Raw genomic sequence first — 27,500 nt, forward strand, 5'->3', positions numbered from 1 at the left:
AAAAAAAAAAAAAAAAAAAAAAAAAAAAAAAAAAAAAAAAAAAAAAAAAAACAAAAAAAAAAAGAAGGGTGTTCTCCTTTCTTTTTTATAGTAGCAAACCCTCCAATGATAGCATACATACAACCCAAACCCTAATTTAGGGTTTACGAGGGTTTACGAGGGTTTACGTTACTATTGTTGCAGGAGATCTGTACCGAGCTACCATACCTAAACCCTAAACCCTAGCTGGCAAAGGGTTTGTGTAGGGTTTTGTTGCTTGTGTCTTCCTTATAAAGAATAGAAGGAGAGGCCTAATTGAGGTGTACGTACACCTCATAAACCCTTAGAATAGGGTTTAGTGACCATGTATCTATAGATTCTAGGGTTTAGGGTTTAGGGTTTAGGGTTTTATATGTGTACAAAAAAATAAAAGAAACAATAAATAAAAACCTTTAAAGGGTTTATTGGTGTATATTTTAATGTCTTTTTCTTCTTTTTTTCTTTTTTTTTCTTTCTTTCTTTGTTTTATTTATTAAGAAGAAGAAGAAGGAGAAGAATAACCAGTAAGAATATGTATCTTCTTCTTATATAAATAAATAAACAAATAAAAACCCTTTGTATAGTATCTTCTTCCTCTATTTATTATTTATAATATAAAAAATAAAAAGAAAAGAAATAAAAACAAAAAAAAAGAAGAAAAATATATTTTTTTTGTTTATATTTATATATAGAGGTGAGCTGCCTATACACCTGAAACAGGCGGCGGGCTGCGGCGGCGGCGGCGGCGGGTATTAATAGGGGCGTTTTTAGGTAAATTAATGAATAAATACATGAAAATAACCTAAAAATTAATAAAAAGTACGAAATTATACTCATAAATATACTTTTTTCTTCTTTTTTACGTTTATTTTACGTTTTTTTATGCCTCTTCTTATATATATGACCCAGCAGCAGCAGCAGCAGCAGCAGCAGCAGCACAGGAGGCCGTGCGCTGCCGCCGCCATAGAGAGAGAGAGTCATTCCTTTATTCAATGAATAAAAAGGGTAATTCTTATAACAATTCCTTCTTTTTTTTCTTCTTTTTTTCTTTTATTTGTTTATATTTGTATATTTTAATTGTTTTATCTATTTATCTACAAAGAAGAACCGTAAAATTTACTCGTCACCAACAGCAGCAGCAGCATCAGCAGCAGCAGCAGTAAATCCATACCTCCCTATATACACCCCAATTCTTACCTGCATATACACCCGAATTCTTCTCTCTTCTTCTACCTTATTGAGGTGTACGTACACCCCAATTAAGGCAAAGAGCAGCAGCAGCAAATATATTCACTGCTAGGGGACAGCAGCACAGAGGCCGATCTAACGAGTGGTCAACCAGCAGCAGCAGCAACAGCAGCAACAGCAGCAGCAGCAGCAGCAGCAACAGCAGCAGGAATAAAAAGGATAGAATAAACGGGTAAAAGGAGAGAAAAGGAACAAAAGGAGACAAAAGAAGAGGAAAAGAAGAAAAGAAGAAAAAGGAGACACAAAAGGAGACACAAAAGGAGACAATAAATAATAATATAAATGAATAAAAAAGAGACAAAAAGAGACAAAAAGAGACAAAAGGAGACAAAAAGAAAATAAAAATAAATATAAATAAAATAAGGGTTTAGCAAGAAAAAAGAAAAGGGTTATAAACCCTAATTCTTTCTTATATATATTTATATAGATCTAGATCTTCATCTCCAACCAAACCCTAAACCCTAAACCCTAAACCCTAAACCCTAGGAGGGTTTCCTCTCCCTGTATAAAGAATGGGGGCGGGACTCTCCTGTCAGTGTTTTGATTCCGTAAAGAATGACGAGGCAGAATTCGTACCAGGAATACAACAAGACACTAATGCATCCGTAAGGGTTTAGGGTTTAGGGTTTAGGGTTTAGGGTTTGGGGTTTAGAGCAAATACTCTCTACGGGTTCAGATGGAGATATAAAATAAAGAGAGGGGTTACCTTCTCTAGCAATCGAATGGTTGTTGGCTGTAGGGTTTAGGGTTTAGGGTTTAGATCTTAGGGTTTAGGGTTTAGGGTTTAGGGTTTGTGTCTTTTTGTGCAGGCAGGCTCGGCGAAGACAATAGTGTTAAGTACGTCCTGTTTACCTGAGTCTTTTTCCCTATCTATTTAGTGTTTTGTTCTAGGGTTTAGGGTTTAGGGTTTAGGGTTTAGGGTTTGTAAGGTTTTAAATTCCATGAAAATCGTCTATTCTTTAAAATTTAATTTTTTGGGTTTAGGGTTTAGGGTTTAGGGTTTAGGGTTTAGGGTTTAGGGTTTAGGGTTTGGTGTATATATATAGGTGGAGGAGTTCAATATACAGGAGAATTAAAGAATGGACAAAAACACGGATATGGTGTATTAATTCGTCCCTGTGGATCTAAATTCTCTGGTTATTTTAAGGATGGAGTAGCAGAAGGAGAGGGAACTTTTATTCATCCTCTAGGTATGCTCCTTCTTCTTCTGCTGCTCCTGCTGCTCCTGCTGCTGCACTTGCTGCTGCACTTGCTGCTGCACTTGCTGCTGCTAGGGTTGGGGATGGGGAGATGGGTGTTTATGGCGTTTTTAGCACATTTATACTCATCAAATCCGATGTCGTAGAGAAATTAGGGTTTAGGGTTTAGGGTTTAGGGTTTAGGGTTTTTGAGGGTTTAGGGAATAAATATGAAGGACAATGGAAGAATAATAAGGCCCATGGTAGAGGGAGGTTTACGCATGCAGATGGATCTTATTATGATGGTAAACCCTAAACCTTAAACCCTAAACCCTAAACCCTTATTCTTCCTCAACCTGCCAGTCTTTCTCCTCTTTCCTCTCCCTTCAAGCTCTCGCCTCCCTCCCCCCTACTACTACTACTACTACTACTACTACTACTACTACTACTACTACTGCTGCTGCTGCTGCTGCTGCTGCATTAGGCCAATGGGTATGCGATGTACAAGAGGGTTACGGGCGTGAGCATTGGGCAGACGGCAGCAGCTACGAAGGAGAATACAAGAAAGGAGTAAAAGAAGGAAAAGGAACTTTTTGTTGGCAAGACGGTAGTGTATATAAGGGGCAATTTATTAATAATTATATTCATGGTTATGGTGTATATACATGGAATGATCATAAACAATATGCAGGTAAACCCTAAACCCTAATTAAATATATAATTAACCCTAATTAACCCTTATTTACCCTAAACAATAAAAAAATGCAAAAAAAATCAGAAAAATTGACCCAATACATCAGGAGATACAACTTATAAACCCTAAACCCTAAACCCTAAACCCTCATATAATGTAAATACTCAAACACCACCGATTAGGGTTTAGGGTTTAGGGTTTGTATACAGGGCAATGGGTACAGAATCATATGGAGGGACAAGGGAAGATGCTTCTTCCTGATGGTCGTGTTTATGAGGGTGGATATAAAGCAGATAAAAAACATGGTCATGGTACGTAAACCCTAAACCCTAAACCCTAAACCCTAGAAGAGTATATAAAACATCTAAACCCTATAATTGAATTTTTCTGATTCCCTTTTTCCTCTTGAATCCCGTTTGTTGTATCCACGTAATAATATTGTCTAGTATAAATTTACCCTTTATTATAAATTAAGGGTTTAGGGTTTAGGGTTTAGGGTTTAGGGTTTACGTATAGGTAAGGTGACATGGCCAGACGGCCGCTGGTTCGAAGGGGAATGGGTAGACGGCAAACAGCACGGCTTAGGTCGTTATTATTCAATGGATGGCAAAGCTGTCTCCGAGGCAGAGTGGAGATTTGGTAGAAAAATATCTGTTACTGAAGGTACTAAACCCTAAACCCTAAACCCTAAACCCTTATAAACTATTTTTTAATAATATATATTTTATATTATTCTTGATTATAGATGGTCGGAGGAGTTGGGGGGAGGTAAACGGGGAGAGAGGGGAGTTAGGGGAGGGTTTATATGGTGATATAGGGTGAGGTAGGGTTTGGGTGGGTGCCTCTAGGGTTTAGGGTTTAGGGTTTAGGGTTTAGGGTTTTTTTTTTTTTTTGCTGCAGCTCCTGTAAATACTCTTCCTCCCTCTACTGCCTTAGAATCTCTACAGACAGCAGACGAAGAAAAAAAAGAATTATTTGCTTCTTCTGTGCCTACCAACAAGGAAGACAGCAGCAGCAATGCAGCTTCTGCTGCACAGAAGCAGCAGCAGCAGCAGAAACAGCAGCAGCAGCAGCAGCAGCAGCAGCAGCAGCAGCTAGATAAACAAACATCAAAGAAAGGGGGAGGAAATCATACGCGATGGAGAAGAGAGAAATCAAAGAAAAAAGAAAAAGGAGAAGAGAGCCAAGAGGCACCTTCCCCTGCTGCTGCTGCTACTGCTCCTGCTCCTGCTGCAGGAAAAAAAGGAGCAGCAGCAGCAGCAGCAGCAGCAGCAAATGATGCAGACGCACCAACAGCAGCAAAGAAGAAAAAAGGGTTCTCTTTATTTGGCAAGAAAGAATCTAAACCCTAAAAAAGGGTTTGTGATTAACTTTATATTTGCTGCTTTTGTTTTGGCCTTCCTGCAGCAGCAGCAGCAGCAGCAGCAGCAGCTGTAGCAGCAGCAGCAGCAGCAGCAGCAGGAGACTCCTGCTGCTGCTGCTTGCTTGCTGCACCTTATATCTCTTTTGACCTGTCAATCCTTCTTTCTATAAACCCTCCTTGTCTTACCAACACCAAACCCTAAACCCTAAACCCTAAACCCTAGTAATGCAGATAAGGGAGAGGCAGGGACTTTATGGATATGTGTGGGTTTACACACCCTGCGTATGTTTTTTTTCCTCCTCCTTGTCCTAGGGTTTAGGGTTTAGGGTTTAGGGAGGGTATTCGGGTGTACCGACAGCTGCTGCGGCGGCAGCAGCAGCAGCAGCAGCAGGGCCTCACGGGGTGTATATGCACCCCTTGTCTTTTTTTTTATTTAATTATTTAATTTATTATTTTTTTTATAATAAATAATATAATTATTATAATTATAATTATAAATGTATAATTATATAAATTATTATTAATAAAAGACAAAGGATGCATGCATGCTGTTGTTGCTGTTGCTGCTGCTGCTGCTGTTGTTGCTGCTGCTGTTGCTGCTGCAGTTGTTGCTTCTTCGTCGATCTTCTATTGATTAATTAATTCTTCTTTTAATAAATAAATAAATAAATAAATATAAATATAAATATAAATATAAATATAAATATAAATATAAATAAATAATAAATAATAAATAAAAAGAATAATTCTTTTTCTTCTTTCTTTTATTACTATCGATAGAGTGCGTATACACAGCAAGAAAGAAGAAATAAATAATTATTTTCTTTTTTTTATTAATAATAAATAGAAAGAAAAGGAAAAAGGAATAATTAATAGTGTAAAAGAGGGAAAAAGGTTCTTTTTTTCCTCTATTTATTGCTGCAGTATAAAGTACCCTCTGTGGGGGGGGGGGCCCCTCGGGATCGAAGAAAGGGTTTAGGGTTTAGGGTTTAGGGTTTAGGGTTTAGAGATTGAATGGATGAAATAAATGGATAAATGATTCTTTTTAAAGAAAATAATTTCTTTTTTTATTTATTTATGAATATTTATTGATTATTGATTCTTTTTTTCTTTTTTTGTGGATATTTTTTCCTTCTTTTTTTTATCTATATACATACATATATAACCCGTCAATAAAAAGAGGAAAAACAGCGTTATTTAATGAACAAAATTGATTTTTTTTCTTTTTTTAAATAAATAATGAATAAATAAATAAATATAATTAATAAAAATGGAGAAAATAGATGATTTTATGTCCTTTGTAAGGAAATTAAAGGAAGTAAAAAGAGCAGGTTGGCTACGGTACATACACCCCAATAATGCAGAAAGTGTTGCAGATCATTCTTATGGCGTTTCTCTTCATTTTCTTGCTTTTTCTGATCAAGATCTTCTAATTAATAATAAATTAGCAGATAGAAATAAGTAAGTTTATTTATTTCTTTTTTTTTACACCAAGAATAATACTTTTTTCCTCTTTTTTCCCTCTCTTTTGCATATACAGTACTAGTATAGTTATACAAAAAATTCATGTTTTTTTTTCCCCTCCTTTTTCTTCATTTTTATTCATAAAAAAGTATTTTTTATATTAATAAATATATTTAAATAAATAAAAGAAAATAATAAGCATAATAAATTCATATTAATATTTCTTCATGAATTCTTTATTTTTCCCCCTTTATTTATTTATTTATTTATTTATTTATTTATTTATTTATTTATTTATTCAGGTGTATAATGATGTCCATGATTCACGATCTTGCTGAATCAATTGTTGGAGATTTTACACCTTTTGATGAAATTACACCGCAAGAAAAAGAAGAAAAAGAAAGAAAGGCAATTAATTGTATTTGTTCTTCTCTAGATAAAGAAAGAGCACAATTTATTATTAATCTATGGGAAGAATATGAACAAGGTATACATTTATTTATTTATTTATTTATTTATTTATTTATTTATTTATTTATTTATTTATTTATTTATATTATGTTGTTTATATGGGGGAAAGGGATTAAAATGATCACATATAAACCCTAAACCCTAAACCCTAAACCCTAATTTGTATTTTGTGTCTACAGGAGAAACACCAGAGGCAATGCTTGTTAAGGATGCAGATAAATTAGATATGATTACACAAGTAAGTAAATTATTTTATTTATTTATTTATTTTATTTAATTAATTAATTAGGTAATTAATTAATTAATTAATTTTATTTATTTATTTATTTATTTTATTTGTTTATTTATTTGCTACTAGCTGTTTTGTGGTGTATATATTCTCTTGTCTATTAACTACACAACATAATAATATATATTAAATTAACAATTAAATTAATTTAATTAATTAATTAATTAATTTATTTATTTATTTATTTATTTATTTATTTATTTATTTATTTATTTATTTTCTTATAGGCCTTTGAGTATGAGAAGAAACACAAAGTATGTCTTGATGAATTTTATAAATCAACAGAAAAAATATTTAAAACAAATTTATTTAAAACCCTAAATATACAATTAAGAAAAAAAAGACAAGAATATTTCCTAAACCCTAAACCCTAAACCCTAAACCCTAAACCCTAAACCCTAAACCCTAGATAGGAATATTTGGAAATATATGGAAATATATATTAAAAAGGAATTTATTCAAAACCCTAAATTTATAATTTAAGGAAAAAAAAAGATTAATATTTACTAAACCCTAAACCCTAAACCCTAAACCCTAAACACTAATTTGGAAATATATATCAAACCCTTATCTGTAAACCCTAGCTGGTTAAACCCTTTGTTTTATTCTTCTATTAATAAAGAAAAATATAATTGTTATTTATTATTATTTAGTAAATAATAATAAATAATAATAAATAAATAAACAATAATAAATAAATAAATAATAATGTTGTACGTACACCGCAAGGTGTATAACAAAGACTTTCTTTTCTTTTATTTCTTTTATTTTATTTCTTTTATTTTATAAATAATTAATTCTTTTTCTTTTATTTATATAAAAGATGTAGATAAAGAAAGAAATATTTAATACATTTATTCATTTCTTTTTTTTTTTTTTCCTCTCCTTTTCCCTACAAGGAAGAAAATAAATACCATTAAATAAGGGAATTAATATCTGCAGGTATACCTAGCCACAGATATTAACGGCTTAACCAGTAGTTAGCTAGCCAGCTAGCTAGCTAGCTAGTTAGTTAGCTAGCCAGCTATCCAGTTAGCTAGCTTGCTAGCTAGCTAGCTAGCGACTAAAAGGAAGGGGATTTATTGATATATAAGGAATTGTTTTTTTCTCTTATAAATAAATATGTTATAGATAATATACTATTTAAATTCATAAATAAAATTAAATAATATTATTTTTTTATTATAATAAGGATAAATTGTTAAAAAAAATAATTATTATTTATTGGCTGTCTATTAACTTATTGTCTGCGGTGTATAGGCAGATAGCTGCTGCCTATATAGGGAATATATTCAATACACACTTATTTTATGTGTATATATACTATAAATTAAAATATTAATATATTTTTATATAAATAAAGTATACAATTAAATAAATTAATTAATTAAAATTAATTTTTTGTCCTTTTTATTATTTTCTTTAAAGTAATGAGGTGTATATACACCCGGAAAAAACCGGCAAGGGGGGAGGGGGGGGTAAGCAGAGCTAGTGTATTTTTACTATTATTTTCTTTTTTTCCTTTTTCTTTTATTAAATTGTATTTTATTTAACTAAATAAAAATATTATTTAATTTTATTTCATGAATTTAAATGGTAATTAGCAGCAGCAGCTGCTGCTGCTGTTGATTAAGTCTCGATGCATGCAAGAGCGGTTTCTCCACAAGAAAACATTTTTTATTCCCTTTTCTTTCTTATTCTTCTTTTTTAATCTTTTTTTTAATTATTATTTATTATTCATTTAATTATATTTAAACAAAAAAGTGCAAAAGATAGTCAGCGTCTCGGGCTTTCCCGGTTTTACAGGGAACGCTCTTCAAACCCTAAACCATAAACCCTAAACCCTAAACCCTAATTTTGTTTATGGCGCAGTGTTTATTCTATTTATATGAATAAAGACGAATAAACCATCAGCCTGTTCAAATCCCAAACCCTAGGAGTCCCTAGGTGTCCGCAAACCCTAGGAAACCCTAGTAAAGCCTGGGTATCCCTAGGAATCCCTAGTAAACCCTAAACCCTAAACCCTAAACCCTAATCCGTCAACATGTCTCTCATCAATAATATTTGCCCCCTTGATGGGAGATACCGGGAAGCAACAGAAGAATTGAGGAAAGTGTGGGGAGATATACACCTTATGCGTCATAGGGTTTATGTTGAGGTCAGCCCCAAAGGGTTTAGGGTTTAGGGTTTAGGGTTTTCTAGGGTTTGTTAGAATTCGATATCGTCTCTTCTTGTCAGATCGCTAGGGTTTAGGGTTTTCTGAGATTAGGGTTTAGGGTTTAGGGTTTAGGGTTTGTGTATTATTGTTGCAGCTAAAATGGTTAGAGTTTTTTGTTGCGAATGTTCACCCTCAAGTCCCTCTTACTCCTGAACAGCTCCGTCCGTCTAAACCCTAAACCCTAAACCCTAAACCCTAAACCCTAATCCCTAGACCCTAGAGCGAGTATTGAATCAAATTGTTTCGTTTCAGCTGAGCATTGCCCGCTGCTGCTGCTGCTACTACTACTGCTGTTGTTGCTGCTGCTACTGCTGCTGCTGCTGCTGCTGCTGCTGCTGCTGCAGGGGATTTAGAGCCTCTGTATGAGGTAACAGAAGAAAATCTTCAAAGAATATTTGCCATAGAAAAACAAACAAATCACGATGTTAAGGCTGTTGAATATTATATAAGGGTTAGTTATCTAGGGTTTAGGGTTTAGGGTTTAGGGTTTAGGGTTTGTATACAGGAAGGGTTTGTGTACATGACGCCTATGTTGTGTGTGTTTCGGTGTTGAGTGTATAGTGGAATTGTCTTGAGGGTTTATGTGGGTGTCAAATGTAGTGTTTAGGGTTTAGGGTTTAGGGTTTAGGGTTTATATGCAGGAGAGGTTGGAGGCAATTCCTTCATTATCTTCTTTATTAGGGTTTGTGCATATTCTCTGCACAAGCGAAGATATAAATAGTATTTCTTTTTCTTTAATGATACAAAACACTTTGTATAAAACCCTAATTCCTTCTATGCGCTCTATTGTTAATAAATTACAAACCCTAGCACAGGAGGTAATACAAACCCTAAACCCTAAACCCTAAACCCTAAACCCTAAACCCTAGAAAACACAAAACCCTCCAGCATCGAGACTCTCCAGCATGAGACAGGATATTCGTTAATTGTCTTATTATCCTATATCACATGAGTAAAGGGTTTAGGGTCTCCTACTAGGGTTTAGGGTTTAGGGTTTAGGGTTTGTGCTGCAGCATGCGGATACTCCCCTTCTTGCAAGAACTCACGGGCAGCCAGCAACCCCAACAACATTTGGCAAAGAATTTGCTGTTTATTATCATAGATTAAATAAACATCTAACTAAGTAATCCTGCTGCTGCTGTTGCTGCTGCTGCTGCTGCTGTTGCTGCTGATGCTGTTGCTGCTGATGCTGTTCTGTATCCTTCTGCAGCAAAGCAGCAGTCAATTAATGTGCTTTAGGTACTGTGTATGCATACCTTATTGTTGCTGCTGCTGCTCCTCCTGGTTGTGTTGCTGCTGCTGCTGCTGCTCCTAATTCTGTTGCTGCTGCTGCTGCTGCTGCTGCTGCTGCTGCTGCTATTATAGACTTGAAGGTACGAAGGCATACGGGAAGTTTAGTGGTGCGGTGGGGAATTTTAATGCGCACATCTTGGCCTTCCCTAATATTGATTGGCCTAAGACTGCCCAACAATTTGTAGAGGTAAGGGTTTAGGGTTTAGGGTTTAGGGTTTAGGGTTTGGCGTTGTATACAGGATTTGTGGTTGTTATTGCTACTACTAGTGTTGGGTGTATCTGATTAATGTGTTTGTATGGTGGTGTTTTGGGTGTTTGAGGGTTTAGGGTTTAGGGTTTTCTCGAGATTTTTAGGGTTTAGGGTTTTTTAGGGTTTAGGGTTTGTGCAGGGTTTAGGGGTTTGTTATCAACCCATGAGTACACAAATTGAACCCCATGATTGGATATCTGAATTATGTGATGATTTAGCCCGATTTAATACAACACTAATTGGTCTTTGTCAGGATTGTTGGTCATATATATCCAGGTACTAAACCCTAAACCCTAAACCCTAAACCCTAAACCCTAAACCCTAAACCCTAATTTCCAAACCCTAAACCCTAAACATGACTTCGTATACGCTAATCCCAGTTTACAAACCCTAGCTTGTCACCCCTTGTTTTGTAACCCTTTAAACCTTTATAACAGTTCAAACCCTTTCCAATACATAACCATAAACCCTAAACCCTAAACCCTAATTATTTCTTTTTTTTGTTGCAGAGACCTCCTCGTGCTGCAGCGCGTAGGAAAAGAAGTAGGCAGCAGCACAATGCCGCACAAAATAAATCCAATTGACTTTGAAAATGCAGAAGGAAATTTAGGCTTAGCGAATGCCATGTTACGATTCTTTAGGTGCGTATACACCCCAAAACCCTAAACCCTAAACCCTAAACCCTAAACACTTAAAAGAGAGGCAGATGGATGTAAAGGTGGAGGGAATGGTTTCTGTGCATTGAGAAGGGATGAAGATGGTCTTCTGGGGTGTATAGTCATCTTCTATGATTTGCAGTATATGGATGAGGGTTTAGGGTTTAGGGTTTTCTAGGGTTTAGGGTTTAGGGTTTGTGGCGTATCTTATAATACATCATTTTGTGTCATTTTTTTTATTTTTTAATATTTTTTTGTTTTTTTTAATTTATTTTCCCTCCTTTTTATTTATTTTTATTTTTTTTTTATTTATTTTGTTTGCATGCAGCGGTAAATTGCTTATATCTCGTTTACAGAGGGATTTATCTGATTCAACTTGTTTACGTAGTATAGGTACTTGTTTAGGTTATTCCTTATTAGGGTTTAGGTCCTTATTAAGGGGAATAAATAAAATAAATATTTCTTTTATTAATTCACAACAAGAACTTAATCAGCATTGGGAAGTACTCGCTGAACCTATACAAACACTTATGAGAAAGTAAATAAACCCTAAACCCTAGCTAAACCCTAAACCCTAAACCCTAGCTAAACCCTAAACCCTAGCTAAACCCTTGCTAAAGTATGGATAAACCCATTCCCTGCTCGCTGTAAACCCTAATTCAGTAAACGTTAGCGCCTATTAATAAAGAGACAAAAGGAGACAGGAAAGAAGGAGAAAAAGAAGAAAAGGAGACATTTATTTATTTATTTATTTATTTATTTATTTATTTATTGTTATGCAGGGAAGGAGACAAAGAAGCTTATGAGAGATTAAAGGAATTAACAAGAGGGACAAGTGTCTCCTTATTAGATATAAAAGAATTTATTAATAAAATAAATATAAATAAACAAGAAAAGGAGACACTTAATCAATTGTCTCCTTCTTCTTATATTGGACTTGCACCACAACTTGCCAAAGGTACACAACAAGACATAAACCCTAAACCCTAAACCCTAACATGTGTCCATACAACTAGACACAAAAAACCCTAAACCCTATAAACCCTAACAAAGATCAAATTAGGGTTTAGGGTTTAGGGGAAATATACAGTTTAGGGTCCAGAGGTGTTCTAGGGGACAGCCGATTCATTGATTGGTCCGAAACCCTTTTTTTCTTCCCTAGGGTTTAGGGTTTAGGGTTTAGGGTTTCCCTTGAGTTCTGCAATTTCTTTATTAAATATAATTAATACCTTCCCTATGTTCTTATTTTCCTCAAGTCTTGCATGCGCCTTGTCTGCTTCTTCTGCATCATATTGTGAATCCAGTATTACCTGAATATACACAAAACCCTAAATTAGGGTTTAGGGTTTAGGGTTTAGGGTTTAGGGTTTGGGGTTACCCTTAGACTAGCACGTGGTGCGTAAACCCTCGAAATAACAACTAGGCAGCCATCATACAGACCGCACAATTACCTGCTAAAGGCTTGCTGCTGTTGCTGCTGCTGCTGCTGTTGCTGTTGCTGCTGCTGCTGCTGTTAGTGTTTCTATTGTTCTTCTTCTCCAATTTCTGTTTCCTTGCTGCTGGTGCATTTTATCGTTAATTATTCTTGTATAATAATTATTAGGGTTTAGGGTGTATCTAGGGTTTAGGGTTTAGGGTTTAGCATACTTGTAGCTGTTGATCATTAAATTTGGGTAATACTTCCTGCCTAAAATTATAAATTAGGGTTTGTAGATATTCATGTTTTCTTCCTCTTAGTGTTGAGCAATAAACCCTAATTCTTTTCTCTATTAAAGAAAAAAGAGATATATTTATCTTATTTCCCCCTAAACAACCGTATAATATCCACCTGCAAACCCTCATAAACCCTATACACCCTAAACCCTAAACCCTTAAACCCGGCTGATACGTGCGCCCGTCCTTGTGACGAGGGTTTTGAGGGGTTATATGCTAGGCTTATTTCTAGGGTTTACGGTGACGCTGGGTTTAGGGTTTAGGGTTTAGGGTTTAGGGTTTGTCGTACATTCCGTCTGTTTTTAGGGATTTTAGGGTTTGATCAAATAAAGAAGATCCAACACAATCAAGAACAATATCTACTCCTCTGTATGCAGCATAAACCCTAAACCCTAAACCCTAAACCCTAGATACCCAAACCCTTTTATAAGGCGGTGCTGCAGATACACCGCAATTTCTTAAGGGATAATGCATGCATGCATAACTGCAAAAACACTAAAAAACCAATTACCACCTAGGGTTTAGGGTTTAGGGTTTAGGGTTTAGGGTTTACCGGCCCTCTGTATACTTGAGTACTTCATCCGCCAGCGATGCCCCCAACTCCTTATAATTCAAACAAACCGTTGCCCCTGATACACCCAAACCCTAAACCCTAAACCCTAAACCCTAAACCCTTGTTATAAGCCCATTAAAAGAACCGCATAAAATTATAAAGATATATAAACCCTAATTAATTCTTTTTATGAGGGTTTTATGGTGTATATACACCTAAATTGTCTTACCAACTTCTTTACTCTTTTTTAGTTTTTCTTCTCCCCCCCCAACAGCAATAACACAAACAGAAGGAAGAAAAACCCTAAATAATTGAATTAATGACAAACCCATGCCTGAGGTGTACATACACCACAGAATTTAGGGTTTAGGGTTTAGGGTTTAGGTACTGAGGGTTTAGGGCTTGGGTTCCGAGACAGACAGCAGCATAAAACAGAACGCATTTAGGGTTTAGGGTTTAGGGTTTGGTACCGGAGCCAGCGGCGTATACAAGGGCGTATTTAATGCCTGAGGGTTTTCCTCCATTCGCCTTGAAATCGGATAGTCCTGCAGTAATCATAAACCCTAAACCCTAAACCCTAAACCCTAAACTGTAAACCCTAAACTCTAAACCATAACCTGTAAACCACAATCCATAAATCCAACGCAATATGCTGCAAACCCTAATCCTTAGACCCTAAACCCTAAACCCTAAACCACGAACCTGCAACTTCTTGGAGGAGCTGATAAGCAGCAATAAAATTCTCTGGTATGCATGCGGCCTAAAAGGAGACAGCACGCAAGGGTTTAGGGTTTAGGGTTTAGGGTTTAGAATTGAGGTATGAGAGATGCCAGCATCAATCATGAATCCTACACCATAGTCTGCCCACGCACTAAACCCTAAACCCTAAACCCTAAACCCTTGCCTGTTCAACAGTGAGGTTTGGCGGTACAGGGAAACAAAATTCAGGGTCTGCTGCTACATACTCTGCATATCCTCCTCCTGCATAAGAAAGAAATAATTATTTTTTTTCTAGGGTTTAGGGTTTAGGGTTTAGGGTTTACAGTATATTAGGGTTTAGAGTCTGTAAGGAGATATAAACCCGCAGATAAACAAACCCTAACACATGTGCGCAGGCATGCTACTACTATTGCTGCTGCTGCTGCTGCTGCTGCTGTTGCTGTTGCTGCTGCTGCTGCTGCTGCTGCTGTCTCCTTACCAGGGAGGAGACAAGCAACAGGAGTGCCTGAAGGAAAAGTGTCTCCGTTTACAACAACCCCACCAACCTCAACACCTAATATTGACGAAACACCAGGAGGGGGAGGATATTTACCTGTATACAAACCCTAAACCCTAAACCCTAAACCCTAAACCCTAATTATAGATTATTTATTGTAAACCCTAGCTCCTATTGCATAAACCCTAATTGCCTGCCTGGGGAGTAAACCCTAGCATATCCGCGCTAGTCTAAGAACCCTAATCCTGTAAACCCTAATCCTGTAAACCCTAATCCTGTAAACCCTAATTTATAAACCCTAATGGGGAGGGTTTAGGTGTTTCTTTAGGGTTTGTTCCTCCCCATTAGGGTTTACAAAACCCTAAACCCTCCCTCTGCCCATAAGACAAACCCCTCTTCTGCAGCAAATCCATCCTATTGACACCTGCAGCACCAACTTTAATTAAACACTTTTGCTGCTGCTGCTGCTGCTGCTGCTGATGCAGCTGCTGCTGCTGATGCAGCAAGGGAAGAGGACAAGTGTCTACATAGAGACGAAAAGATCGGTGGGGTTGTAAACACTCGCGCACGAACACCGCGCGCATGCGCTGCAGAGACTCCATTCACTCTGCTGCTGCTGCTGGTGCTGCTGCTGCTGTTGCTGCTGCTGCTGTTGCTGCTGCTGCTCGTGCTGCTGGGATGGTGGTGGAGCGCAGCAGCAAATGACTGCTGCTGCTGCTGGTGTGTGTGTACGTGCTGCTGCACAGCCACTGCCTGTTGTTGTTGCTGCTGCTAGGGTAGGCTGCAAGGGAGAGGGAGAGCAGCAGCAGCAGCAACAGCAGCAACAGCACCAGCCGTGTGCGTGTGTGTGTGTTATGTTGACTAGGGTTTGAGGTGTCTGCTGAGGTTTTGCGTTTAACAGCCTTCTTACAAAACTCAGTACACACTCACTGCTGCTGTTGCTGCTGCTGCTGCTGCTGTTGCTGCTGCTGCTGCTGTTGCCGCTGTTGCTGCTGACCGTTGAGGAAGTTAATAAGGAAAATAAGAAGAAAAAAGCAAATGTCTTCTAATAGTATTTAATATAATTATTATTATAAAAGATAAAAGGAAGAAAAGGGTTTATTTTATTATTGCTGTATAGGTGAATGCGTGTACTGGCTACTTTGAGCCGCCCGACTGGCTAAACCCTAAACCCTAAACCCTAAACCCTAAACCCTAAACCTCGTATACACCGAGATAGGGAAAGAACATAAGCAAATCATTGCTTTCTTCTATTCTTCCTCCTTTTTTGTTTAATTTTATCCTTTTATTCTTTATTCTCTCCTTTATGAGCTGCGCATACACCAGGCGAACAAACAAACCCAGCAGCAGCAACCAGCAGCAGGAGAGCCTCGATGGACACCGCAAACCCTAAACCCTAAACTCTAAACCCTAAACCCTACTTGTTCATACGCGGTATTAGAGACGAGCAAACCCTATTTTTGTCCTTCTCTTTCTTCTCATGCTATTGTCATCTGGTCTTCTTCCTGCTGTTTCAGCAGACACCCGCCAAACCCTAAACCCTAATCCCTAATCCCTAAACCCTAAACCCTCGACTCAAAACCCTGCAACCTCCTCCTGCCTTCCATCACCGCATCAGCTGTTTGGGCATGAGCCCTTTCTCTTGGGCTCCACGGTGACCTCGAGACGAACAAAGGAGGGTTTAGGGTTTGGGTTCTAGGGTTTAGGGTTTAGGGTTTAGGGTTTAGGAAGATGCAGGAACCCGGAGTTGCAGTGTCTCTACGTGTATTCGATCTATCCGAAGGGAAGGCCGCTCTCTTCGCTCCTCTCTTCCTTAGAGACTGCAAGAAGGGCATATGGTATCTAAACCCTAAACCCTAAACCCTAAACCTTAAACCCTAGCTAGCCAAGACAAACAGCTGCAGACGTCCCTTCCTAGAGCTACGACACCAGCAGCTAGCAACTCTGTTTACTGTCAAGGATTTAGGGTTTAGGATCTAGACTTAAGGTTTTAGGATCTAGGATTAGTGTTTAGGGTTTAGGGTTTAGGGTTTAGGGTTTAGGGTTTGTGGTGTATTCAGGCACACAAATGTTTGTGTATACTCAAAAGAATATTTTTATCAATCAACGATTTGTGTTTGCCCAAGAGGCAGCGGATGGCCAGGAGAGAAACTTCTTACAGATGAAATCTCGTAAACCCTAAACCCTAAACCCTAATAAACCCTAAACCCTAAATCCTTGTTTCCTTCTCTGCATTACTTACGGCACTCTGGTTCACACGTGTCAATCGATGCAGCTGTGTGACTCGAGGGTTTAGGGTTTAGTGTCTAGGGTTTAGTGTTGTGGTATGAAAGGGCACCAGTATCCAACAGCAACTAGGGTTTAGGGTTTAGGGTTTAGGGTAGGAATTCTATTTGCGGGGTTTATAGGATGGGGAGGACACTAATGAAGGAAGAAGACCTTGAGGCTTTCTTACATCTACAACGAAGATCTTTTACCCCAGTAAACCCTAAACCCTAAACCCTAAACCCTAAATTCCGTTATTCTATAGGAAGTTAGATCTTGTTTTATATACGAGGACCTCTCTATGCTTAAGACCAAAAGGGTTTAGGGTTTAGGGTTTAGGGTTTAGGGTTTTGCATATTTATACAGGACAGCTACGACGTTTTTTCTCATAATTGCAATCATTTCTCTCAAAGTGTTTTGCGGTTTCTTGGCGTTAAACCCTTGCCTGCATGTGCGTAAAAAAAAGGGTTTAGGGTTTAGGGTTTAGGGTTTACGGGTTGTTTTCTATCGGGTTGCCTCGGTGGTATTTCTGTTCTTCTTGTCTCCCCCTAGTCTCTCCCTTCTTCTGGCTAAACCCTAAACCCTAGACCCTAGCCCTTCACAGAGTTGCCCGTCTTCCCGGGAGTCTGTCGTACGTAGACTCCCTAGGGTTTAGGGTTTAGGGTTTAGGGTTTAGGGTTTATGTGTACAGATATAGCCACATTACCTGACCGAGTGTTAGGGACAGTCTTAGGGCAAATAGCAAAACCAATTGTTGAGGCATCTGTAAACCTCCGTAAGAAGGAGTTACGTACGTCTCTAAACCCTAAACCCTAAACCCTAAACCCTAAACCCTAATTTGTATATTTAGGGTTATTCGTCATGCTAGGAGATCCATCGGATGTCTATGTGTTCCGTTTTTGCTGTGTTGCACCGAGTGACACACTCTACTACTTTCTAGGGTTTAGGGTTTAGGGTTTAGGGTTTGCGTATAGGTCGTACAGCTGCAGAAGCAGAACTACAAGGAGAAGTATTTTATTATGGTGGTGCTGTCCCTTGTGTCTCTAATTGGAGAACAGCAGACAGCATAAATAATCTAAAAAGAGCAGCAAGGAGACAGCAGCAAATATTAAGGCAAGAAAGAAGCAGCAGCAACCGTTCTGCTGCTGCTGCTGCTGCTGCTGCAGGTGTTGTTGATGTCTTCCTAGATAAAAACATCTCACGTAAGGCCAAACGCAGCAGCAGCAACAGCAGCAGCAACAGCAGCAGCAGCAGCTCCAGCAGCAAGAGCAGCAGAAGCGCCAGCAGCAGCAGCAACAGCGTAGAGACACATGCAGTAGGAGATAATTTTACAGCTGCTGCAGCAGATTTGTCAGCAGCAGCAGCAGAAGCAGCAGCAGCAGCTGCTGCTGCTGCAGAGGACACATTGGGCCTTCGTCTTGCCACTTGTCTTACAGATGCATGGAGGGGACGTAACGAGGTTGTTGCTGCTGCAGCTGAAGGAGCTTGTGCTGCTGCTGCTGCTGTTGCTGCTGCTGCAGCAGCAGCAACAGCAGCAGGAGCAGCAGGACAAGAAGCTTCAAACACGCAGCAAACAAATGCTGTCAGCTTCCCGTCACCGTTAGAAAGAACAGCAGCAGCAGCAGGTGGTCCTGTTGCAGCCGGCGGCAGCAGCAGCACGAACAGCGGCAACAGCAGCAGCACGAACAGCGGCAACAGCAGCAGCAGCAGCAACAGCAACAGCAGCAGCAGCAAGCCAAGGAGTTATCCAAGCTTCTACGCACCACGCAGACGAGTGCCTGACGTGTATGCGAAGCACCGCATGAGTCTGCAGCAGCAGATGCTGCAGCAACAACTGCAGCAGCAGCAGCAGCAGATGCTGCAGCAACAACTGCAGCAGCAGCAGCAGCAAATGCTGCTGAAGAGGGGTCAATTGATGCCCTCCAGAGAAAGAGCAGCGCAAGCAACACCAGCAGCAGCTCCAGCAGCAGCAGCAGCAACAGCAGCAGCAGCAGCAGCAGCAGCAGCACGATCCTCATGGGGGAGACCTGATGCTTGGCGTGCTGCGCCAACGTCTCCCCCACGGACGCTGCGCAGCAGCAGAACTGCTTCGAGCTGCATTAGCAGCAGCAGCAACAGCAGCAATAGCAGCAGCAGCAGCAGCAGCAGCAGCAGAAACCCAAATGCATGGCAGAGCACAGCGGCGTTAGATGCCTTTCTTGATAAGTGAGCGACACGAGAACAGCAGCAATTGCTGCAGCAGCAACTGCAGCAGCAGCAACTGCAGCAGCAGCAGCATTTGCTGCAGCAGCAACTGCAGCAAAAACAACTGCAGCAGCAGATGCTGTTGCAGAGAGTTTAATACGCAGCGAAGGTTGTCCATATGGCACAACGTAGGGTCAACAGCAGCAGCAGCAGCAGCACTAGCAGCAGCAGCAGCAGCAGCAGCAGCAGGAGTACCAGTTCCATATACTAGTGTGTAGTTGGGTAGCAAGTAGATGGTGAGGATGCTGCTGCTGCTGCTACTACTACTAAACCCTTTTTCGGTTCCTTTTTCCTGCTGCTGCAGCTTGCCGCAGCAGCAGCTTGCTGCTGCTGCTGTTGCTTCTGCTGCTGCTGGCAAAGGCCATGGCTGCTGCAGCAGAAGTAGCTGTCTAGCTGCACTAAGGCTGCAGCTATTCTTTCTATTGTTGCTGCTGCTGCTACAGCAGCAGCTGCTGCTGCACGTGTGAGTCTCTTAGTATAGCCAGATACTTCCGATAGCCAGCAGCAGCAACAACAGCAGCAGCAGCCGCAGCAGCAACAGCAACAGCAGCAGCAGCAACAACAAAGTTTAGAGTAGCAGCAAGACAGCGACAAATAACAAACGCATTTAATTTTATCGGTCAGACAACCAATCAGGTAAAAGGAGACCAGAGATCCCTCAGCAGCAGCAGCAGCTGCTGCAGCTGCTGCTGCTGCTGCTGTGCTGTTGCTGCTGCTGCTGCTACTGCTGCAGCAACTGCAGCAGCAGCACAAGCAAAATGGCGTACTCTAAAGAAAACCACTAGGGTCCTCTTGCCGCTTTGTGCTCTGTTGGGAACCTCGAATATCTGCTGCTGCTGCTGCTGCTGCAGCAGGAGCAGCAGCATCAGCAGCAGGTGCTGCTGCTGCCAATGCTGTTGCTCCAGCATTCGCATTGGCCTTGTTGCTGCTGCCGCTGCTGCTGCTGCTGCTGCTGCTTGCTGCAGATCCCTGGGAACTCGACACAAAAATCGGGGGACAAGGCAGTGCCAAATGCTGCGACGAAGGGGGGCACACATACCCCAATTGCTGCTGCTGTTGCTGCTGCTGTTGCTGCTGCCGCTCCGGTTGACCGCCACTGTAGGGCTGAGTCGCTGCCTTGAAGAAGTCAGCCGGTGCACAGCAGCTGCCAGGTGCAGCAGCAGCAGCAGCAGCATCAGGCAGCAGCAGAGCAGGCGGTCCTGGGCAACCCGCGTGTCGAGGGAAGTTTGCTGCTGCTGCTGCTGCTGCAGCAGCAGCAGCAGCAGCACCTGCAGCATGCGGAGGAACCGTTGCTGCAAGGGCAGATGACGCTGTGGGGACTAATGGGGATGATAGAGGAGGCATAGGCACAAGGGGAACGTTGAATGCTGCTGCTGGTGCAGCAGCAGCAGCTGCTGGTGGTGGTCCTGCTGCTGATGGTGGTGGACCTGCTGCTGCTGCTGCCGTTGGTGCTGCTGCTGCTGCAGGGAAAGGAAACCCTTGGCATGTGGGGAAGGCGTTGCTGCTCGACATCTGCGGTGTATCCACAGCAGCAGCAGCAGCAGCAAAAGCAGCATCACCTCTTGCTTCTGCAGGAGTTGTTGCTGCCTGTCTTGCTGCTGCTGCTGCTGCCCCGCTGGGGCTCCAGGGCCCCACACGAAACCACCCAGGTGCAGCAGCAGCAGCAGCAGCATGCAGATTCTCCTGCGGAAGTTGTGCTGCTGCTGCTGGTGTTGCTGCTGCTGCTGCTGGTTCCCCTGGAATTTGTGCAGCGTCATTAGCAGCAGCAGCACCAGTAGGATCAACACATGCTATTTGCTCCTGCTGCTGCTGCTGCTGCAGTTGCTGCTGCTGCTGCTCCTCGCCAAAGCAACGAGGCAAGGCTGGATTAAAGGGGACCAAAGGAAATGTCCTCGATGCAGGTGACGCAGCATCGATGCTGCTGCTGCTGTTGCTGCTGTTGCCGTTGCTGCTAGCAGTGCTGCTCCTGCTGTTGCGTCTGCTGCTGCTGCTACTACTGCTGCTGTGAGCTCCATCAGCAGCTGAACCACCAACAAGCTGCTGCGGTTGCTGCGGCTGTTGCTGTTGCTGCTGCTGCTGCTTGTCTCCATCGCATGCAGCGTCCGCAGCAACGATGGCACGACAAGAGGATGACGATGTCTCGTTTGCTGCTGCTGCAGCAGCAGCAGCAGCATAAGCAGCAGCAGCAGCATCAGCAGGCTGCTGCTGATTCCCTAAAGCAGCAAAGAATGCAGCTGCCCATACACCCGGGAGTACGCTGTCTGGGCAGCTGCCATCTCCTCCTCCAAGCATCCCCACAAGTGCAGCAGCAGCCAATGGGTCTCCTGCTGCTGCTGCAGCAGCAGCAGCAACACCTGCCGATACACCTGAACGATAAAAGTGCAGCGCCAATTCAAATACGGAACGAAAGGGATATAACAGCTCTGTTAACCCCCCTCCTCCTTGTGCTGCTGCTGCTGCTGCTGCTGCTGTTGCTGCTGCTGCTTCGGGGCTATCTGTAAGAGCAGCAGCAGCAGCAGGAGCAGCAGTAACAGGACGGTGGTAGCTAGCCTCTGATACGCCAGTTGCTGCTGTTGCTGCTGCTGCTGCTGCAGCAGCAGATCGGAAATCACTGGGGGAAAATGCATGCGCTAACTGCTGCACCCCAGGCCTATGTGGCACATTCGCTGCTGCTGTTGCTGCTGTTGCTGCTGCTGTTGCTGCTGCTGCACTGTCAATAGGGGGGAAAGGAGACCCTGCTGCTCGAGCAGCAACGTAGTGCTGCAGCAGCTCCACCGGATGAGACAGCTCCACTGTAACTTCAGCTGTACGCATGCAGCAGCAGCAGCAGCAGCAGCAAAAGGAACAGCAAATAGGAAAGCAGCAGCAGCAGCAACAGCACTTACAGTGCAGTGGCTGCCGCTGCAGTGGCAGCAGCAACAGCAGCATATTCATGGGTCACAGCAGCAGCAGCTGCGCAAAACCACGCTCAAAATGCAGCAGCAACAGCAGCAACGACACATCTGCAGCAGCAGCAACAGCAGCAACAACAACAACAGCAGCAGCAGCAACATACCGAAGGTAATGACAACGCAGAAGTATCCCTTAGAACAAGGGGCATCTGATTGCTGCTGCAGTTGCTGCAGTTGCTGCTGCTGCTGGAGCTGCAGTCGCTGCTCTTGCTGCTGCAGAAGGATTTGTTGCTGCTGCTGTTGCTGCTGTTGCTGCTGCTGCTGTTGCTGCTGCTCTTGCTGCTGCTGCTGCTCGTCATTAAAATCAGAGAAGTCAACATAGCGGAAGGGAGTCTGTCTACCATCAGGCATCGTCATCTGTACATAACACCAATACCTGCCTATACACCCCAATAGCTAGCTAGCTGCCTATACACCCCAACTGCTAGCTGCCTATTCAAAATAATAGCTAGCTGACTATACACCACAATAGCTAGCTGCATATACACCCGAACATATGGCATAGTATTTAGCAGATGTGGAGGGAACCCGTACTATAAACACCTTGAGATATCGTAAACCCTAAACCCTAAACCCTGAACCCTGAACCCTAAACCCTAAACCCTAGTTACCTGGAAAATAGCAACAAATCGCATAAGATCGATAAGAAGAGTAACCGCACAACCCGATTGTAGAGGCTCTAAACCCTCAACAGCTTTCCTCTCTAGTATCGATCCTCGTCCTGCACACAAACCCTAAACCCTAAACCCTAAACCCTAAACCCTAGTCCCGGAATCAAGGTCACGGCTCGGTGGGAAAAAAGAAAGCACGATGCTGTAGATGGTCACTACTAGGGTTTAGGGTTTAGGGTTTAGGGTTTACGTTTGCATAGTTGGCCTTGTCTATTTACGAAGACAGAGTTTAGGGTTTGGATATTCTTGCCGCAAGGAACCCTCGCTGAGGCACACACCAGATAGGGTTTAGGGTTTAGGGTTTAGCCACGGTAAGCAGCAGCAGCAGCAGCAGCAACAGCAGCAACACACGTATCCTTATCAGCACTAGCGTCATCAGCAACAACAACAACAACAACAGCAGCAGCAGCAGCAGCAGCAACTGCAGCAGCAGCAGCAGCAGCAGCAGCAGCTTACAGGCGAAGACGAAGCCCACACCGTCTGCTGCACTGATTGGTCCTGCAGCAACAACAGCAGCAGCAGACAGCAGTAGCAACAACTGCAGCAACAGCAGCTAAAACAGCCATCTGGATAGCAGCAGCAGGCAGCACCAGTAACTGCAGCAACAACAGCAACAGCACCAATCTGGATCGCAGCAGCAGCAACAGCAACAACAACAGCAGCAGAAGCAGCAGCAGCAGGGGCGTTATCCAGAGCAGCAAATAACGGCAAATATTATTATCATAAGCACCACCAGCAACAGCAGCACCAGCAGCAGCAACAACAACAGAAACAGCAACAGCAACAGCAGCAGCAGCAGCAGCAGCAGCAGGAGTACCTTGTAGGACTTTATAGGTATAAGCAGCAACACCACCAACTCTTAATTGTCTCTCATAGACAAGAGAGATCATTCCTCCTTTCCTCTCTTTCTTGAATCGACGATCCCCAGAGGACAGACGCCCCACACGGCCAGCATCGGGATGGAAACGGGGAGGAGACCAAGGGGGAGCGATCGATCCCGGCGATCCCAGAGACGATCCCATTGACGATCCCATAGACGATCCCATTGATGGTCCCAGAGACGATCCCAGAGACGATCCCGATGACGATCCCATCATAGATCCTAACGATCCCATCATAGATCCCATCGATCCCATCATAGATCCCATCGATCCCATTGACCCCACAACCGATCCCATCGATCCCATCATAGATCCCATTGGTGTCGTTGGAGATCCTATTGACGATCCCATCATCGATCCCACCGATCCCATCGACCCCACAACCGATCCCATCTCGTTCCCCCTCACCAACTCACGAAAGAAACGACCCGCATGCAGCCCCAAATGTTTTTCTTGTTTCTCTTCTGTCCATTTATCCTCTATAGAGGAAGGACCCCAATCAGACCCACCAGGGACTCTTAAGCTTACACTCCTGTTGCTGCTGCTCTTATTGTTGCTGCTGCTGCTGTTGTTGTTGCTGCTGCTGTTGTTGCTGCTTCTGTTGCTGCTGCTTGTTGAGGAATCATTTACGCCAACTCCTCCATCGCGACTGCTGCTGCTGCTGCTGCTGCTGACGCATGCAACAGCAACTTGCTGAGGACCACGACGCCTCTGCTGCCCCTCACGTCGGGAAGGGGCCACATAGTTGCTGCTGCTGCTGCTACTGCTGCTACTGCTGCTATTGCTGCTGTTGCTGCTGCTTCTGTTGCTGTTGCTGCTGGGAGAGGCTTTCCTCTCATGCGAGGAACCGTACACCCCAGCAGTCAAGCAGGCCTGCTGCTGTTGCTGCTGATGACGATGCTTCTGTTGCTGCTGCTGATGATGATGCTGTTGCTGCTGCTGCTGCTGCTGCTGCTGCCGATGCGGCTCGAGGGCCCCCGGGGGGCCCCCTTGTGATCCTTCGTGAGCCATGGCGGGGCTTTGCCACCATGCTAGGGTTTAGGGTTTAGGGTTTAGGGTTTATGATAAAGGGTTTAGAGGTTGTCGGAAGGTACTCCAAGAGCGGCACCATCGGTTTAATAGGAGAAGCGCCTCGAAGTCCCGCTGACCAGTCTAGGGTTTAGGGTTTAGGGTTTAGGGTTTAGGGTTTCCACGGTAGAAAAGACTGCCTGCTCAGCAAATGCACTTTGAATTCGCCTCGAAGGCAAACACAGATATCCAAACTGCAACAAATATGCTAAACCCTAAACCCTAAACCCTAAACCCTCATTGGCGTCACCAGCCCCCGCAGGAGCGGGGCCTTCGCAGCCCCGGCCCTTTCCTGCATACGAATTAGGGTTTAGGGTTTAGGGTTTAATTTCAGTGAAAAAAGTGTTAATTTATGTTTCTTCTTCCTTCTTTATCTTCGTCTCCCTCTTATACAGCAGGGCTCTCTGGTGTGTAGCGCCAGCAGCAGCAACAGGGACGGCAGCAGCAGCGACGGAAGCAGCAGCAACACAAGCAACTGCAGCAACTGCAGCAGAAGCAGCAGCATTAGCAGCACTATATAGAGCATTATTTGTACCCGCAACAACAGGGAGGCGGTGGAGTCGGCAGCAGCAGCATCGACGGCAGCAGCAACAGCAGCAGCAACAGCAGCAGCAACAGCAGCAGCAACAACAGCAGCAGCAGCAGCAGCAGCAGAGACACAATGACATTTGCTGCTCTTAGAGTTTTACGGTGTCTCTTATACACGATTATATAATGGAAGTCTTCTTGCTGCTGCTGGTCTTTGCTCTAAACCCTCAGCGTACACACCTAAACCCTAAACCCTAAACCCTAGACATCCAGAAACCCTAAACCCTAAACCCTCCTCGCATCGCAAATAAAGATGTCTCTCTTCTCCCTCTCTCGCGTTCTTCTCACACCGCCCAAAACCCCCAGGTAAGCTCCTTACACAAATACCTAGCTAGGGTTTAGGGTTTAGGGTTTAGGGTTTGCGAGACGTTCGTTCCAACTCTCCAGACCGCGTAACATTTGTTGCTCATGAGTCCCTGACCAAACTATTTAGTATTTATTGTTTTTTTTTTAATTTTTAATTTTTTAATTTTTTAGGGTTTAGGGTTTAGGGTTTAGGGTTTAGGGTTTAGGGTTTAGGGTTTGTATATATATGTATGTCGTAGGAACGTATTTTTTCCATGGCAGACGGTGTGCATACACCGCAGTGGTTCTTTTATTGAATCTCGTCGTTTATGCCTCCGTGTTCCTGTTAATTTAACAAAAGAAGAAATAAAAAATTATTTAGAGGGTTTATATAATGCTAGGGTTTTGAAGGTAAATACTCTTATTAAGGTACCAGAGAGAAGAAGAAATCTAGATGATAAAAGATGTAAGAATATAAACCCTAAACCCTAAACCCTAAACCCTAATAATATACATAAAGATACACACACAAAATATATCTTTTATACGGAATCCACAAACCCTAGCTAAACCCTACTAAACCCTAGCTAAACCCTAGCTAAACCCTAAACCCTAATTCCTTGACCATATAAGTTGTATATATCGTACGAAAGTGATTTTTTCAGATTTTGAGGGTTTAGGGTTTAGGGTTTAGGGTTTAGGGTTTATAATATGTATGTGTATATAAATATAGTGGGTTATCGTCGTGCAAGTTGTACATATAAGAAGGCAATAATAACCCTAGAGGAAGAAGTACCAGATACAATTAAGATGCTAAGATCATCAAGAAATTTATGCATAAACCCTGATTTAATAAAAAAAAATAATATTTATGGTGCTAATAAGGATAATAAGCGTAAACCCTCAAGACATCAATTATATGCAGGAGGAGAGATGCAGCATGCATGGACACTACCTATACCTAATCTACTCGCAGGTAATTAGGGTTTAGGGTCTAGGGTTTAGGGTTTAGGGTTTGTATGTATTGATATTATCTGTACTTAACATACTACTACCAGATAATCAGGGTTTAGGGTTTAGGGTTTAGGGTTTTCTGGGGTAAAAAAATTTGGTTTTTTTTTCTTTTTTTTTCATAAACATGAAATTAGGGTTTAGGGTTTAGGGTTTAGGGTTTAGGGTTTATGTTATATATATTTATAGGTGACGATATTCGTTTACACCCTACAAATAGAGAAGATCCTTCTTCTTCCTTGGAGTCTCCTGATGTTCGTCTTCCTTTTCGTCATGGAGGGGTTTATAATTTTACATATAAACCCGAGGAAGTACCTCAGCAGACACATGTACCGGTAAGCAGCAGCAGCAGCAGCAACAGCAACAGCAGCAGCAGCAGCAGCAGGAGGTGATGCAGCAGCAGCAGCAGTATAGGGATAGGGGAAAAGTTTCCTGATATCGCCAGCACCAGATGTTACAGAGATGCAGAGATATTAAGGGTTTAGGGTTTAGGGTTTAGGGTTTAGGGTTTATGGTGTGCATGCAGCTCGATCTAAGACCATGGAGACAGCGTCTATCCAATGCACAAAACCGCTATAATAAATAAATAGCTAACTAGCTAGCTAGCTAGCTAGCTAGCCAATTAAGCAGCTAGCTAGCTAATTAGCTAGCTAGCTAGCTAGCTAGCTAGCTAATTGGTGATTTAGTATTGAGGCCATCAAGTGATGGATGTGTCCCTCAAACCACAAATTCAATTTTTTTGTGGGGAAAAGAAGGGTTTAGGGTTTAGGGTTTAGGGTTTAGACCAGGGACAGGACAGGAGACAAATAAAAGATAGAAAGGAGACAAATAGAACAGACAACTAATTTACTCCCTAGGGACCACAAAAGGGTTTAGGGTTTAGGGTTTAGATGCAGTTCTTGCATTTACAGG

The 27,500-nt window shown here is 42.2% G+C and overlaps 6 protein-coding genes across 6 annotated transcripts; 4 read left to right on the forward strand and 2 right to left on the reverse strand.

The window, feature by feature from the left end:
- Positions 1-1,778: 1,778 nt before the first annotated feature.
- On the forward strand, positions 1,779-4,490 carry EMWEY_00026760 (MORN repeat-containing protein, putative; the record flags this gene model as incomplete). Its single annotated transcript, XM_013478116.1, has 8 exons — positions 1,779-1,871; positions 2,076-2,103; positions 2,313-2,456; positions 2,666-2,749; positions 2,929-3,051; positions 3,348-3,449; positions 3,655-3,801; positions 4,039-4,490. 8 exons carry the CDS (start codon positions 1,779-1,781, stop codon positions 4,488-4,490), a joined length of 1,173 nt encoding a protein of 390 aa, XP_013333570.1.
- Positions 4,491-8,769: 4,279 nt separating this feature from the next.
- EMWEY_00026770 (adenylosuccinate lyase, putative) lies at positions 8,770-10,050 on the forward strand (the record flags this gene model as incomplete). The annotated part of the gene is made up of 5 exons (XM_013478117.1): positions 8,770-8,883; positions 9,038-9,104; positions 9,288-9,394; positions 9,585-9,625; positions 9,957-10,050. 5 exons carry the CDS (start codon positions 8,770-8,772, stop codon positions 10,048-10,050), a joined length of 423 nt encoding a protein of 140 aa, XP_013333571.1.
- A 2,887-nt stretch (positions 10,051-12,937) lies between these two features.
- On the reverse strand, positions 12,938-15,037 carry EMWEY_00026780 (quinone oxidoreductase, putative; the record flags this gene model as incomplete). The annotated part of the gene is made up of 6 exons (XM_013478118.1): positions 12,938-12,989; positions 13,145-13,222; positions 13,409-13,484; positions 13,879-13,953; positions 14,607-14,720; positions 15,016-15,037. 6 exons carry the CDS (start codon positions 15,035-15,037, stop codon positions 12,938-12,940), a joined length of 417 nt encoding a protein of 138 aa, XP_013333572.1.
- A 1,318-nt stretch (positions 15,038-16,355) lies between these two features.
- Positions 16,356-19,098, forward strand: EMWEY_00026790 (hypothetical protein, conserved; the record flags this gene model as incomplete). The annotated part of the gene is made up of 6 exons (XM_013478119.1): positions 16,356-16,462; positions 16,685-16,795; positions 17,033-17,105; positions 17,256-17,340; positions 17,581-17,664; positions 17,864-19,098. 6 exons carry the CDS (start codon positions 16,356-16,358, stop codon positions 19,096-19,098), a joined length of 1,695 nt encoding a protein of 564 aa, XP_013333573.1.
- An 803-nt stretch (positions 19,099-19,901) lies between these two features.
- On the reverse strand, positions 19,902-24,647 carry EMWEY_00026800 (hypothetical protein, conserved; the record flags this gene model as incomplete). The annotated part of the gene is made up of 5 exons (XM_013478120.1): positions 19,902-21,937; positions 22,189-22,441; positions 22,696-22,805; positions 23,227-23,253; positions 23,573-24,647. 5 exons carry the CDS (start codon positions 24,645-24,647, stop codon positions 19,902-19,904), a joined length of 3,501 nt encoding a protein of 1,166 aa, XP_013333574.1.
- Positions 24,648-25,545: 898 nt separating this feature from the next.
- Positions 25,546-27,174, forward strand: EMWEY_00026810 (ribosomal protein L23, putative; the record flags this gene model as incomplete). The annotated part of the gene is made up of 4 exons (XM_013478121.1): positions 25,546-25,598; positions 25,838-26,043; positions 26,778-26,923; positions 27,115-27,174. The coding sequence occupies 4 exons, from the start codon at positions 25,546-25,548 to the stop codon at positions 27,172-27,174; spliced, it is 465 nt and encodes a 154-aa protein (XP_013333575.1).
- Positions 27,175-27,500: the final 326 nt, after the last annotated feature.

Source organism: Eimeria maxima, genomic scaffold, assembly GCF_000499605.1.
Source record: "Eimeria maxima Weybridge genomic scaffold, Emw_scaff292, whole genome shotgun sequence".
Taxonomy (NCBI): Eukaryota; Apicomplexa; class Conoidasida; order Eucoccidiorida; family Eimeriidae; genus Eimeria; species Eimeria maxima.